General features: G+C 38.4%; 1 protein-coding gene across 4 annotated transcripts in view; it reads right to left on the bottom strand.

The window, feature by feature from the left end:
• Positions 1 to 15431, bottom strand: part of TLL1 (tolloid like 1) — a 140647-nt gene that overhangs the window by 57087 nt on the left and 68129 nt on the right. For 3 of the 4 annotated variants that reach the window (XR_012587386.1, XM_074589827.1, XM_074589828.1), the window contains exons 4-6: positions 15038 to 15190; positions 13321 to 13438; positions 1440 to 1618 (exon numbers count right to left, since the gene is read on the bottom strand). Coding sequence is in view for 2 of the 4 variants with exons in the window: in XM_074589827.1 (XP_074445928.1) it covers positions 1440 to 1618; positions 13321 to 13438; positions 15038 to 15190 (450 nt within the window). In the remaining 2 variants the exon portion in view is untranslated. Of the gene's footprint in view, positions 1 to 1439; positions 1619 to 13320; positions 13439 to 15037; positions 15191 to 15431 lie in introns of those variants that run through there. The other variant, XM_074589829.1, reaches the window with a different exon arrangement.

Raw genomic sequence — 15431 nt, 5'->3', positions numbered from 1 at the left:
AAAGACCCCAGAAGAACCCTCCTCATTGTAGACTTATTGGATACTAAAGAGACTTCACTTCAGCAAAGGCTACTCTCTGAGCCCCCACATAATACAAACATTACAAAGTCACATTTTCTTGAAAAAATCTTGAATCTTGAAAAAGCCAGCTGTTGCAACTTAAAGAAAGCAGAAGAGGAACAAAATTACACTTAGTTCATAACTCCTGACAAAGAACTAATCCTTTAGTTCTAATCAGTGTATTAAGAGATACAAAGCATCCCTTACTCTAAGTCATATTCCCATTGGTGTCTTGCAACAAAAACACAGTGGCATTAACATTATTAACCAACATAATTTGTATAATAAAACAAAACACACGTGTCTTGGTGGTCATGACTTCCTGATCTCATTTAGTGATCCTCAACCTCATGCCACACCACAAGAAGTGGTTTCAGCCAGAAACTAGAGACACAACTGAAAGGAGAGAGCAGGAAGCTGAGGATGGCACTACAGCTGATTTTCCCTGTCACAGAAAAAGCACAGAGGAAGAGCACATATGGCATCTACACAAGTCAATGACACAAAGAGAACAGAAGGAAGGCTTGGATGCACGTGCCCTTTCAGGACTTCATAGACTTGTGGGAGTGTGTCAGGCTGCCAGTCATCTTCCAAGTCCTAGTTGAGGTGGCAAAGATTTATTGCATCTCAAATCTATTTTGTTTTAAAGCATTTTCTCTAGGAACAGACAAATACTCCAAGCTATCATTGGACAATTTCTGATTTCACCCCTTCCTGAGCAGAGAATTCACACAAGTAAAAATCAGCGTTTCACATTTATGAGCATTGCAAACGAAACATCCGTAGTTCCCTCCCATCTTGCCCTCACAAAACAAGTGTAGGCACAACAGCTAGACTGACAAAGAGATGAAAGTCAAAGTTTAAATTGCTCAAGTTCTTCAGATGCTTTATCCCGGCAACTCCAAGGCCAGTAGCTAAAAATGCAAGCTCTGTTGGAAACTGGGGGAACAGTGCCCATCTTTGTCACAGATTCAAAGTCCTCAGCTTACTTTCCAGGTCTAAACCTCTTGGGCAGCTAAAAAGCTCTTGAGATGTAAAGACTACAAAAGAGAAGCCCTTTCTCAAGCACAGAAACATGACTTCTAAAGGAAGAGCAATGGCTTCCTTCAAAGCTTTTCAGCATGATTCTTATTTATCCTCTTCTAGCCAAAACTATATAATGGTTTGCTATTTGGCCAGATCTTTACAAAGGATTGTATTTTAGTTGCAGTATTTCATTTGTGAATCAGCTTGAGATCAGGCTAGCTAAGAGGAATAGCAGGCATAAATACTCATTTCTGCTATTCAGCATGCAGTTTTAAAAGAGTTGTGTGGATGAAGGAAACAGCAAAAAGAAACATATTTTTTTTTCCCCAAAAATATTTATCAGAGTATCTCACCAGGCTGGATGTTTTCTCTAATGATGGTGACATGGTCATCACGGTCCGGTCGTGTATGTTCGTGCCAGAAACCTATCACATGACCCAACTCATGGACAACTATGCCAAATTTATCACAGTTCTTGCCAATAGATATAGCCTGAGGACCATTTCCCCTTCGACCCACATAAGAACAGCACCTGTAATTAAAGCACAAACACAGATGAAAGTTTTCAGGCATATCTCTATAGGAAATTCAGTTAAAATATGACAAAATATTTATTAAAAAAAAAAAAATCAGCAGAGCAATGCATCCAGCTCTAGTGCAAAACAACTGGTTATTCAGAATACCCAACAAAAGACACGTGTATGTTTGGGCGTTTTTTTTTAATTCAAGATCTTCTTGAAAGATGTTAGCTGCGGTCAACAGAATCGTCACTTGTGGCCTTGTATCTCAAAATGACCCAGGAACTTCTTCTCACCCAAAGAATCAATAAAAATAGAGTTGACTGGAAGTACCATCTCACCCATGCATATCACTGCTTTCTTGCCTGTGCACACTCAAGAGGCATACAGAGGGAAGCAGAAAGAATAAGTAAAGTCAAAGTTTCTTCTGTGCCATAATTCTGTTGTGGGTCTTGACAGCACTCATCAGACTCTTGGTCACTCAAGTTCTGATTCATTTGCTTTATTTTGATCTGAAAAGTCACCCTACTTCATTAGCTCCATCTATAAAGGGTGCAGATATGATGTAAGTGAAATAGTAGTTCTGTAAAAGATTCTTAGCATGTAGTTGAAAATACGGAAGGAAAATACCCTGAAACAGATACGGAATCCTGTGATGCCACTGTGCAATCTCTCCTCATTTCTTGTTTCTCTGGCTATGGGTGATACACAGTGTCATTTGCAACAGCAGTGTATCAGGCGGTTGAATGCTCTGGATTCGTGCAAACCATTTTTTTTTCTCCCACTCATGCGTTTTTTTAACAGGGACCTTAGTCCCAGTAAGTCATATTTTCACAAGAAAAAAACCAACACAAACAACCCCAAAAAAACCTACTTCACAACTTCTCTCATGTTTCATTCCTGTTCCACTGCACTTCCATGATTCCAATGTAAACTGACAGAACAGATATGCCCTTTTTAGCATTCATACTCTCAGCATTTATCTGAGATCACGGAATCACAGAATCACAGAATCTTCAGAGTTGGAAGGGACCTCCAGAGATCATCTAGTCCAACTCCCCTGCTAGAGCAGGATTGCCTAAAGCACATCCCTCAGGGCTGCATCCAGGCGGGTCTTGAAAATCTCCAGAGAAGGGGACTCCACAACCTCCCTGGGCAGCCTGTTCCAGTGCTCTGTCACCCTCACTGTAAAGAAGTTTTTCCGTGTATTTGAACGGAACTTCCTATGTTCTAGCTTGTGCCCGTTGCCCCTTGTCCTGTCGCTGGGAACCATTGAAAAGAGCCTGGCTCCGTCCTCCTTAAACCCACCCTTTAGATACTTGTAAACATTAATCAGGTCCCCCCTCAACCTTCTCTTCTCCAGGCTAAAGAGTCCCAGCTCTTTCAGCCTTTCCTCATAAGGGAGGTGCTCCAGTCCCATAATCATCTTGGTTGCCCTTCGCTGGACTTGCTCCAGTAGTTCCCTGTCCCACTTTTTGATTGGGGAAAAAAAGTCTGCTGACTGTGCTAGCAAAAGGAGAGAAGGGAGAGTAAAGCAAATCCTACCAAAATGGAAGACAATTTCAGGTTTCATAAGCTGTCACCTCTGAAGAACTTAAATATTTCAAGCCAGCACTATAATCCCTAATAAAAGCCTGATTTCCCATCTTTGCTCTGTGAATTCTGCAGTCTGTCAGGTGGAATGGAGTTGTACTCAGCAGATCACCTCCACCTTCTCCCTCCTCCCCCCTCTTTTTTAAAAACTTGGTTTCTGATGCAACATTTACATAGCAGAATGTATTTGGTCCTTGAGGAGGCCAATGCTAGTGTGGAGAATGATCCTGTCCTTCATGTGCCTCTGTGGGCAATAAAGGAAGAGCAGCTATGGAGCAATACTGATATTGGATTAAGTTACGCAGAAAACTTTTGCTTGTTTCTCCTTTTCAGTTTTGTGGTGGCAAAGAGAGTTTTCACTTTGGTTAAGCTGCCTGCCAGTCAGTCTTGGTTGGTCTTCTTCACTGATTATTTTTTTTTAGTGTCTAATACAACTAGAATTTTAAAATATAAATATTAGAGAAGTACAGCCATGGCATTTTAGCTCACAATACCTGTTCTTAGTAAGCATATACTGGTTTTGCACTAATGGTTAGAATCAAGGATAAATATACAAAAAAAAAGATAGTAATATCCTGAAATTACAAAGGCCACATAAGTTACTTTACAGAGGAAAATATTACTACAACAGCCTAAAAAGGTTGTATCAAGAATTTTGAAACTATCTAACAACTTATTGTTGGGAAAAATTATTGTTCACATTGCAATCATTCCTTGCCATCTCAATAGCTTCTCAAGTATTCCTACCCTCAAAATAAGTTAACACTTCTCTTCCTGCTTTAAATAGTTCCAAGGATAGGCATAAGTCACCTTTTTAGGTCAAAGCACCAAATTAGTCCCAGTGCTTCAGCTAGACTTGTGCAATATCATGTTGAAGAGATTCTTAAGGTGTCTTCCTTTAACAGCTGTCTTCAAGGCAGGTAAATAAAAACAACAGCAATTTACACTCCCTGCTATAATTCTGCATCATTGTCAATGTTGCAGGTTTACGTGCTACTGTTCCAGACCACAGTAAAAGAAAATAAAGAACACCTGTGTATTGCTCTTGTGTATTTCCCTCATTCTATATAAACTGTATTAACACAAAATTACTATTTAAACTGTTTATGATATAGAAATATTATAAACACTGATATAAATAACAGTAACGGAAAAACTACCTTAAGATGTGCCCTAAAAATACAGCATGGCTGATAAAAAGGAGCAACAGATAGCAGAAATAAGATTAAAATAAAAATTTAAAGTAGTTCCATGCTTTTATCTCATGATTCCACAGTGGAATTCACCTTTGCACCTGACGCTCTGACGTTGTTTTGCTTAACATATTTTTCAGACTGCATGTTTGCAGAATATTATGGCTACAGGTGAGTATGTAAACATAATTAACGCACTACAGATATTTTCAATATCATTTTTACCCAGGTTTTTAATCTTTCACCACTCACTCAATTATTTGAATGTGTTTATATTGTGCAACGAGGAAATTATCATGGTTTATACACTCTCTTATTTACTCATGCTCAACCCCGGGGAGAAAAGTGTTTGGATCCTGGAGAAGGCTTTGGTTTTTTGTTGTGTTTTGTGGGGTTGTTTTTGTTTTGTTTTGTTTTTTAAACATCCTACACAGTGTTATTTACTGTCCCATCCAATTAGAGTGGGAATGCTAGAGGACACACTTTGCACTCTGAGCCAAAGGTAATAGAATTTGCTGCAACTCTTCCTTCTCAGAAAAGTTTATTCATTTAAAAAGCCATTAAAGACCTTCTATCCTCAGTATAGAATTTGCAATTCACTGTCACAGGCAGTTGTATTATGTACACTGAATAAATTTGTCAAACGCAGTTCCCAGGTACCGGACTTCAAATCTTTTAGAAAACACAGTCCCTTATTTTTGAACACTTTGATGTGAGGACCAAGATGTGGCATTTGCCTTGATAGTCTGCAGAAAGCTATGGCAGAAAACACAAGAATCAACCAGATGAAGTAATCAACACATCAGCATGTCACCATTTCCATAGTTGGTGAACTTAATAAGCTAGGGCTTCCCACCTATGCTAAGGTCATGTACATCATTACAGTAATTATGCTATACAGACCTTAACTTGGGCAGAGATAAAATGCACTGACAATGCTTGATGATTGTTTTAAAAACAAAAAAGCATGAAATGCATTCAACCTATGAAAATTCACATTACAGACCACTAAATACGAATAAAGTTCTGCTGATTCTTGCATAATTCGGATTGGAAAGGACCTCTGGAGGTCTCCAGTTCAACTTTCTGCTCAAAGTATGGTTAGATATGAAGTCAGACCAGGGTTGCTCAGGTCTTTAGCCAGTCAGGTCTTGAAAACCTCCAAGGATGGAGGCAGCACAGCCCCTCTGAACAACCTGCTCTAATGCTTGGCTGTCCACACTGTGAAAAACATTCCCCATATCCAGTCTGACTCTCAATTTCTTCAGTTTATGCCTGTTGCCTTGCAATCTCCCACCAAGCACCAGCACAAAGAGCCTTGCTACCTCCTCTTGTTGCCCTCCCCTTAGGAACTGCAGGCTGATGCTGGGTCCCCCTGAAGCCACCTCTTCTCCAATCGAGCAAACCCTGGACCTTCACAGGGCAAGTGCTCCAGCTCCCAAGCACCTTGGCACAAGGCTTAAGTCCTTCCAGATTACTAATATCTTTCTTGTATTTGGGGTCCACAACAGGATGTAGAGTCTATCTATAACCTATCTATAACCTAAAAAGTGGTGAGTAGAGAGGGATGACCCCTTCCCTTGAGCTACCAGCTGTGCGTCTCTTCACACAGCCCCAGATGCTGTTGGCTGCCTTAGCTGCCAGGGCCTGTGGCAAACTTCTGCCCATCCTACTCTCTGATGGCCTTCTACATAGAGCTGCTCCCCAACCCAGCAGTGCATGGCCTATCTTGTTCTTCCTTTGCAGATGCAGGGCTTTGCATTTGCCCTTGTTGAACTTCATAAGGTTCCTGCTGGTCTGTTCCTCCTGCCTGCCTGAGTCCCTCTGGGTGGAAGCTCTACCATTGAGCCTACCATCTGCCCCCAAACTTGGTGTCATCTGCAAACTTGATGAGAGCATGCACCATCACCCCTTCGTGGGTCATTGATAAAGATCTCAAAAGGACAGGTCCCAGGATAAGCCCCTGCGATACTGCACTTTCAGTCATAGTCTGAGTCCAAGTCATTAACCACAACCCTCCACGCCCAACCACACAACCAGTTTTAATCTATCTAGTTTTCCATTCATCTATAATTCTGCAAAAAACACACTGGAGATTCAACACGTGTAAACACATTTGTTTAAATCCTGGACTTTAATTTGTAATTCAAAGCCTTTATGATCTGAATACAACACAAGACGGCAGTGTAAGAGATTGACGAGAATAAAGTTAGGATAACCATGAATAATTATGAAAAGGCAGAACAAATCCTTTAGTTTAAAACAGTTTAAACACTTCTGCTGAGTCTTCGTGTTTACCACTGTGTGGAAACTCCATAGAGAAAAATTGCAATGCAGTACTAAAGAACGTTAATCAACATTTAGAGCTTAAAGCAAATCAAAGGTTACTATGACTGTAGGTTGTAGACTATTTAATACAATTTCAATAGTTTTAACATGCGTATCTTATTGACTTCATGTACACTACATGCTTCATCTAGCAAAGTCATATTTGGTGGCTTAAAAATTTCCATAGATTTTCAATATAATTTTTGCACAGTGACACTTTGGAGACAAATAAAGAAGAAGTGAAAAAATAATACATAATTGTTCTAAATATCACCCTCTATGACATCTCCAGCTCTACTTTTATTGACACTGTTCACAACAAGGGCAAAAGAATAAAGCAAGAATTTAACTGTCTGTCTCTTCCTGTTCTTTTTACATCATCTGGACCAAAAAAGGCTTTAGCCTTTTGGGTTGTGCATTGTAATTGCAGAACAACAAAATGGCTAGTATAACACATTAAGTTATTAATACAATTTGGTTTTATAAGAAAATAAGGTAAATACCTAATTAACCAGTTCACTGAATACAATTGTTTGATTGTTTCTCAAAAACAGAGGTGCTTAAGATCACATCTGCAAGATTTTAGTGGTATTTAGAAATCAGATGAATTTTTAGGTGTTTTCAAAAATCATTTGACATTTTACTATTATAGTCATTAAAAACCAACAGAAATTGGGCATTATCAAATGTGTATAGTGACTTTAGGTACCTCATCTGACACCTTTGAAATATGTTTTCTTTTCAGAAGAAAAAAATTAAATGCAATTTATTTTTTTTCAGACAGTATTCCTCTAGGCTGTTTACGACCAAACACGTGAAACCCAACACACTGAGAATTATTTTTTTAATTCTGGCCTGCTGCTAAAAAACAAGCAGCCAGGTGAGTATGGTAATTCCCTTACACTGGTTTACTTGACAGATTTCAAGTATTTCCCAGAAAGTGTAAACAAATTTATTGAGTGTTTCTTTACATGTCAAAGAAAATTAGAACACCAAGTCTTAAAATAACAGCAGCAGTGCACACTCATAGAGGGTTCTTAGGATTTGCTTAGGTTGAGTGTCATGTCAAGCACACCTGATTCATCCAATTAAGCTACAATAGTCTGATCACTTCAACAATTGCACAAGCCAAAGGGCAAGGAAAACTAAAATAAATAAATAAATCTATGAAGGAAATTAATTTGCAATATCATGAGTTTGACCCCAGGTGTGTTTGGAAAATGGCCAACACCTCTCTGTGCCGTATGAGTAATTGTCATGCCCCTTAAACTGAGTCAGCTGGCAGACTTTAGAGCTCCTCATCTCTTTAATCTTTATTGTACCAGACAGCAGTTGGAATGGGAGATTCATAAATAGCTACTGTCTCCATGTAATCACTTTAGCTGATCAATGATGGTGACGGTGAGAAACAAATTACACAGAGAAAGTGAAATGACTGGGATAATATGCTCATTCTTTTAAGTAATACAGCTACAGTCAAAAATTAATAAGAAGGAAGAGAGAATCAGGTGGGGTCAAATGCTGCCCTTTTTTAAAAATCTGCACTCTTCAGAACGTGATAATATAAAAATCCTTCTAGACCACAACATCAGCTTGCCATGGACTGACTGTATGAAGCTCTGGATGAAAAACTGCAGAACTTCATAAGCATACTAGGACTGTACACAGTCATCACAAAGCAACAGAAAGAAGTTCACAAAATTCACAAACAAAATCTCGCTCAAGGTGCAGAGGTTTTTTTCTTGATGAAAAAACACCCCTTTCAATCACAAATATAACTCTTTCAATCACATAAATAATATGTATATTCTGTACAAAAGAGATATTGGCTATGACCTGGCTTTATGAATTTGCTTTTTGTCAGGGATCAATATAGTTGTAGTTACCAAATGTTCTGATTGTCCTAAGAGGACCTGTTGCAATGGCAGAAGTGGCTATTACTTCTTCACCTGCTCAATGGAGACAATCATCCCAACATTACAAAGAAGAGCCAACTGAGTCCATTCCTCAGTTAACAGCTGCCTATCCCAGAGTATTAACGTAAATCACTCCCAATTCAGTTTATGTTTATACACTGTGTTTTAGACTATGGCAGCTGGTCACCTGCATCTTGGTCACCCACCCATCCTGCAGGCCACGCCACAAGCGAAGCTGTGTCAACTGCTGTGGGCAGGAAGAGTGCCATCTGCTAGACCTAATGACCACCTGAAAGCATCAGTCAGCTCTGATGCCACAGATTATTTACTAAAACTCTGAATCTCTTCTCATTCCATAAAAGTGATTGAGCACCTTTTGTAAAATGTAACCCTTCTTAAAGCTAAAGAATGCTGCGAAAGTGTACCTCGGGCAATTAATTTACCTGTTTCACCAACTTTAAGAATTTACCTGTAATGTGTATTCAATATACTAGCAAGTTCAAAAAACATTAAAACATTCAGAAGCTGCTCAGTCTACAATGTTTGGAGAAGCACATGAAAGAGACCTGATTTTTCTGTACCTCAAACAGCTTTGTCAAATACCCATACAAGAGGATACGGCAGTGATTGCAATAAATCATCTAAAGTTTGTCATAAAAAGTACTTAGGTCTTTTGGTGGAGCACAAAAATTGCCACAAAGTCAGATCAAAGGCATGCTGAGATGCCAGAACAATATGACTAATTGTTCTTTTTTTTGTCTCACTTTATAAAAAAAAGCTTGATCTTGTAGTTAGTAATATTTATTAAGAGCATGTGACTAGAGGCCAGTCCAGTTTGCTGACCCCTTTTTTGGCTTTGCATGCAGCGAAGTTTACTGACTGTGTCTTCAGGCACTTCCCATCTGATAGGAAGAAATATAAGGATAGAGAAGCCGTACTGAAGAAAGTGTGTTTTGAACCTGTTTACGGATTGCAGTTTTACTTGCCCTAATGAACTAGCTGCAAAAATATTGGCTGTAATAGATATTAATGCCACTGCACATTGCTTTGGTAGAAGAATCATAAACACTAGTATCTTAATACTAAATATTTATTCTCACATCTGCAGCAAATGTGTACAAATAACTACCAGTAATCACAAAATTTCAAGCTACTGAGTGCTTCAGCTATACTAAGAAACAATCTTTCAATAATTAACTGTTCTCAACATCAGGTTCAATAAAGACGTGATGACAAATAATTATAGTTTAAGACTGCAACAGAAGAAATTATTCTGATGGGAAGCAGGGATCCAGCTGTAAAACTTTCATGCCAGCTGCCCACGAGAAACCTGATATAAAGTGGGGTATAAAGCTGGTTGGAGTATTATATGAAGCAAAGATAGAGAAAATGCTTAAGCAGTCTAAGAAAAGACTGCTTAATACCCTGAAGACAATCCTGGAATTGATAGCAACTTTAGGAGATTAGAGAAGACATCCGAAAAGGGAAATACAGCATTATTTGGTGTCCTGAGATGTGCAAAACATGGCACACGTTGGAACCAGTGACGGGGTATCAGTGTGGAAAGAACTCTGGCTCTTATTCAGAGTCACATCCCAACCGACCACGAGACAAAAGTGGCAGCTGTTGAGAAACAGGAAGGCATTGTGCTCAGGTACGTAAGTGAAAGGAGAGACTACCAGATATATATGAATTAGTTCTAGCACCGGCTCAGCAGAAGTAATGCTTCATCTGGACAAACACGCCCTAGTTTTGGGTCCTCAATTTCAAGAAAGATGTGGACTAGTTGAAAAGAATCTCAAAGAGAATAACAACATGATCAAAGGCCTAGAAAACACGACCTACCAGACAAAAAATCAAATGAATTAGGCATTTTCTAGCCTAGAAGGAAACAGAACTGAGGGTGGACATAGTAATAATCTCAAAGTATATAACAGATTTCTTCAAAAAAGAAAGAGGAATAATTTCTTTTCTATGGCCACGGTGAGCTGGAAAAAAAAGTTAACGTACTTTAATTGCAGCAAGAAATATCTGTTTTAGCTACGACCAATAATACAGCCCCCAACTTCCTACATTTCTTATATTAAGGATACTGAAGCAATACTTTTCCTAGCAGGCTGTGAAGTATTCACTTTTGCAGGTTTTTAAAGCAAGTTAGACAAGCATATATCAGCAATGACTTAGGTATAGCTCTTTCTGTCTTAAGAATACATTAGACATCTTTCTGAGAACCCTTGCAGTCCTATGGGTCTATGATAATCAAAACTTATCTCTCGTTCATTGCTGATACATAAACTCTCAACTTTAAGAAGGTCGCGTATCTCTGATAACCAGCTGCTGTATTTCATATATGCTCTTTTCATCACTGCCCTTCTGGGATGAGCTTCCCATGAACTGCTGCAAGAAGTAATGCATTCCGCTTCTTCAAAACATCCTTAATGTTTACAAAGGCTCAATAACACTTCACTTGTTAGTGAGCTAATGCTCGCGTCTGAGACATTTGTAGATATTGCCACCTGAATTTCCACATATAGGACTGTATCCACTTTCTGTTTCATCAAAAGTGTTATGTTTTGACCATGTGCTCTGTGGGGCAGGGTTTATCGTTTAGTTTTTAATTTGGACGGTGCTAAGTACAATAAAGCCTCCCTCATCTGCAAATGTTAGCTGCCATGGTACTGCAAACAATAATGACACAATGTGCTAACAAACCAACACAGCAGGGTGCTATGGGAAAGAACTGAGATTAATTTCAATGTGACTGGCCATGTAGCAGAAAGTGTTTGCAGATGGTTTGGTGTCACTTTTGTCTGGGCTCTTTCCATGGAAAATCCTGCATCAGCATTGTATGCTGGTGGTTAGTGCACAGTGGTTCCTATTCACCCAGAGAAGGTACTTTCTTATTTGTCTGGCTCTTCCTGAAATGGCTTATGGATTCAGAACCCCGAAAAAAGTCATTCACCTGCCCCTTCTCTTTAGCCTGGTTTTTTCATCACTGGTGGACTATTCATAGACATAATCTTCCTTGTTTTTATTTTATATTTGTTACAGCCTTTGTAAATTATTTGTAATTTGTAAACTGACTACCAATAAAACGACATTAACTGTAAAAGATAACTGTGACTTTGAAGGTAGATGCTGAGTATATTCCAGCTTTCTGGTTCGAAGGGTTATAGTCCAGCCTTCACGATAAAGTGACTTGATCTCACGAAGCATCAACAAGCCTAACAAACAGTGCTTTGGCTGGAGAGATTTTCTGTCTTTTAGCTTTGGGCACTTTGAAGACGTAGAATTTACTTTTCACAAAACCAAGATCTCTGTAGATATCCCCATACTCCTCTTTCTAAAGTGCCTGAGACCACTTATATCTTTCACATCCTTCTGTTTAAATTCACATTGCTTTCTAGCTCTGTGAGTGCAGTGAACCACCACGATTATTCTCTACTTCCCATTTCTCTTCCAGCTGTATGTCAATATCCCTGAATCCTATCTTATGGATTGTATTGTTAACTAAATTAATAGCCATGCTGGGTCAGAGCCCGAGTCCATTTCATGTGGCACTGTTTCTAACAGGGGTCTACAGCAGACCCACAGGAGCACAACAGCAAGTTCACGGGCGCTCCCGTAGGATAAGCTCCCCGACTGCACGGATCTGTGGCTCAGAGACTTTCCAAGGCAAAGGTGGTGCCTTTCTTAAAATAGCCTAGGAGTGGGTTTTATTACGTTGTCCTATGCCTTAAGAAGAATGTCAGGGGTAATTTTAGCAGATAAGTCTACATGTAATTTTATGGGCTATAATTAAGTACATTCAGGATTATTCCTACAACACAAGGAGGTCCCAAAACTTCTTTTCACAACCCTATACCATAAAAAAATCACAAGTAGGCATGAAAGTGTTCATTGATCAGGAAGTCAGCAAGACAGAGAGCTGTTCACTGTGGAGCCTACAACCCACGTAGAAGGTAACCATCACAAGTACAGTATTTCCACAGGTAGTGAGCGCTCTTCTTGGACAATGAACATGGTGCACTCAGGAAGTTCACTGACCACCACATAAAATTAAGAATTCTGAGTGGAATAATTAACAAACATAGCTGACTGAGGCATTTAGGAGCATAAATATCTGAAGATGGAACACAGAGATTAACGGAAAGCCGCACAAATGAGTAATAAAACCTGTTTTGTTCACTTTTACACGTCAGTGACCTGGAAGAAGGAATTTGCAAAACGCTCATGATTTTGGTGGTAAAACAAATCCGGGCAATCTAACAATGGAAGAGTTAAAATTACGATTAACAACAATTAAGCTGGAAAAGGAATATGGGATAGATGTCCATACATAATTCAGCAGTAAACATGTGACATGGAGCAAGCTAAGAATAAACAAACAATAAGCCTGAAATACTTTTAGAACAATACACATAAATATTAAAAGCATGACAGAAAGCCAAATATAAGCCTCACATCTGTATATATATATAGCAAGATCATTTTATCTAGAAATAGGCAAAAGAGATGTAACTTCTAAAAGTTACTATACATACTGCTTTCAATGAACGTAAAGACAAGAAGAACACATGTATCATTTAAATGCGGTATCTATTCATTCTCCTGTGAAGTATATATTCACTTACAACTGCTAAGCTGACAAACATGGCCAAATATTGAAAGCACAAGCACACTTACCCACATGGTCTGTATGTAAATACAATATAACTTTCTTCATCGCTTCGTTCAATAAATGTAACACATGTGTACTTTTCCCAGTGCCGCATGGCCTGTTTGAACATGGCGCGCTGGGTGCCTGGAAGAGTAATGGCATGAGATGAAATAAGAGACTTTTCTAACCGCGTCTTGTTACTTAAAAAAATCACATTTCAACACTAGGAATATAGGCCTGGAAGAAGTCACTGGATCATGAAGTCCTGTGTCCCGGCAGACCCATGTACTGCCAGACTCCAATTAAAGGGATACTCAGACCATCAGCTCATCATAACATATCTGCCTGCAAGGGGGCCAATACTGCCTGACGTACTCTACCAAACATAAAACCTGCAATAAAAAGCACAGCTATGTTACACCAGAGGAAGACAGCAGAAGAAATACAGTGTTGCTTACGTACCTGCATTAGCATAATACTTGCTAAGCAATTTACCGGATGAAATTATCAAGTGAACCACATTGGGGAAAAAAAAGAAAGAAAAAGGAAAAAAAAACAATTGAGGAACTCTGGATCCTAGCTATCTAGCCAGAAGAAAAACAAAAAAAAAAATACATCTTGCAGACTTTTGCAAAGATGCACATTACAGCATATGATAATTTAAAAAAAATAATAATTAAAAAATACTTTTTTAAACGTAAAGACGGTAAAACCTCAAGATTCATAAAAACAGCAAGTTCAAATCATGTCAGGATCCTAAAAATTAAAGGTTATTTCATCCCATCTTGCCCTTTTCTTTTATCTTTAAGCAACGTTTGCCAAGCTTTAGAATTTATCTTTCATTATGAAAAAGGTAAAATGTTTAACGTGATACGCTTTCCTTTAGTTTACTACCATTACTTCAGAAGATGGTAATCCTAAAGCAAAGGTCACATTCGGTATAGTACTATGTAAATACCCAAAGTAAAAGTTTGACCGTAGCTGTCAGTTTGAAAGGAATGACTCTGGTTTCTCCATACACGTGTGCGTACAATGTGTGAGCATTTGCGTGTTTCTTTTGGTTCCCTGTATTACTGTGCACAATAAATAAAATGTTATGACATATCCTTTTCCATCCATCTTTGCTTTTTGCCCTCCTTTTTTGTTTTAAATTACCCCTTAGATACACATTGATATTGATCCATTTACGTTTTTCAGGGATAACAAATGTTTTAAACTTTTTCTACAGTTTTCTACAAGGAGTTCTATATATTTTGAAGTCAGTCTTTCTTGTTGTCATATGTAATGTCTGCGTGTACCCATCTGAAAACCAAACCAAGGAATTAAAAAATACATTTGAGTCAGTCTGTTGAGTGAAATCAGTTTAGCAGAATACATGTCACACCAGCTAAATAAGTTACATTCTTGTGCTAAATATCCTGCATTTTTTAAAAAACAGATTTCACGACATTCTGTCACTGAGGCTCTTGAAAACAAACACGCAACAAGAAATATTAGGCAAAGAAAAAGAGCCCTTCCTTTCTAAAACATGGTTATACATTTTTATTATGTAGCTTGCCTTTGGGAACAATTTTTTTGAAGTATGACTAATATTTTCAGAACAGATGTACTTCAGGCCTGATCCAACAGAAACCCTTCTATTGACTTCCACAGTATGACATTACTTTTTTTTTGGAAAAAAAAAAAAAAAAGGCAATTAAAAAAATTCATACTCCTTCTCCCTATCCAAACCACAAAGCTTACCAGTGAAATTTCCACCTATTACATATGGAATGACACCCCCTGGCCATATTCTTTCTGTTCGTGATGTAGCAGCTCTGGGAAATCGGTTTTTCTCATTTTTCCCTGAGAATTTTACAGTAGTTCTTCCTTTAGATGTATTATTTTGCTCAAAGCCTGTAATGATAATTAAAACACTGAATGAGATCACAGACAAAAAAAGAGAACAATTATTTTGCAGCAGGTCAAATTCAGATTATTTCTTTGTGCCCTTTAAAAGTAGGACATTGCTGTTACGCAACAGACTATCATTACTTAGTTTTCTGAGAAATGCTTGAAATTAAGGGTCTAAATTTTCATTTTTCAAACATATCTACAGTAACAATTTGCACATATATTTATCAACTTGATATCAGGT

Source organism: Larus michahellis, chromosome 5 (genome assembly GCF_964199755.1).
Source record: "Larus michahellis chromosome 5, bLarMic1.1, whole genome shotgun sequence".
NCBI lineage: Eukaryota > Metazoa > Chordata > Aves > Charadriiformes > Laridae > Larus > Larus michahellis.
Note: the sequence above shows the minus strand (reverse complement) of the source record. Positions and strands in the feature narration are given on the sequence as shown.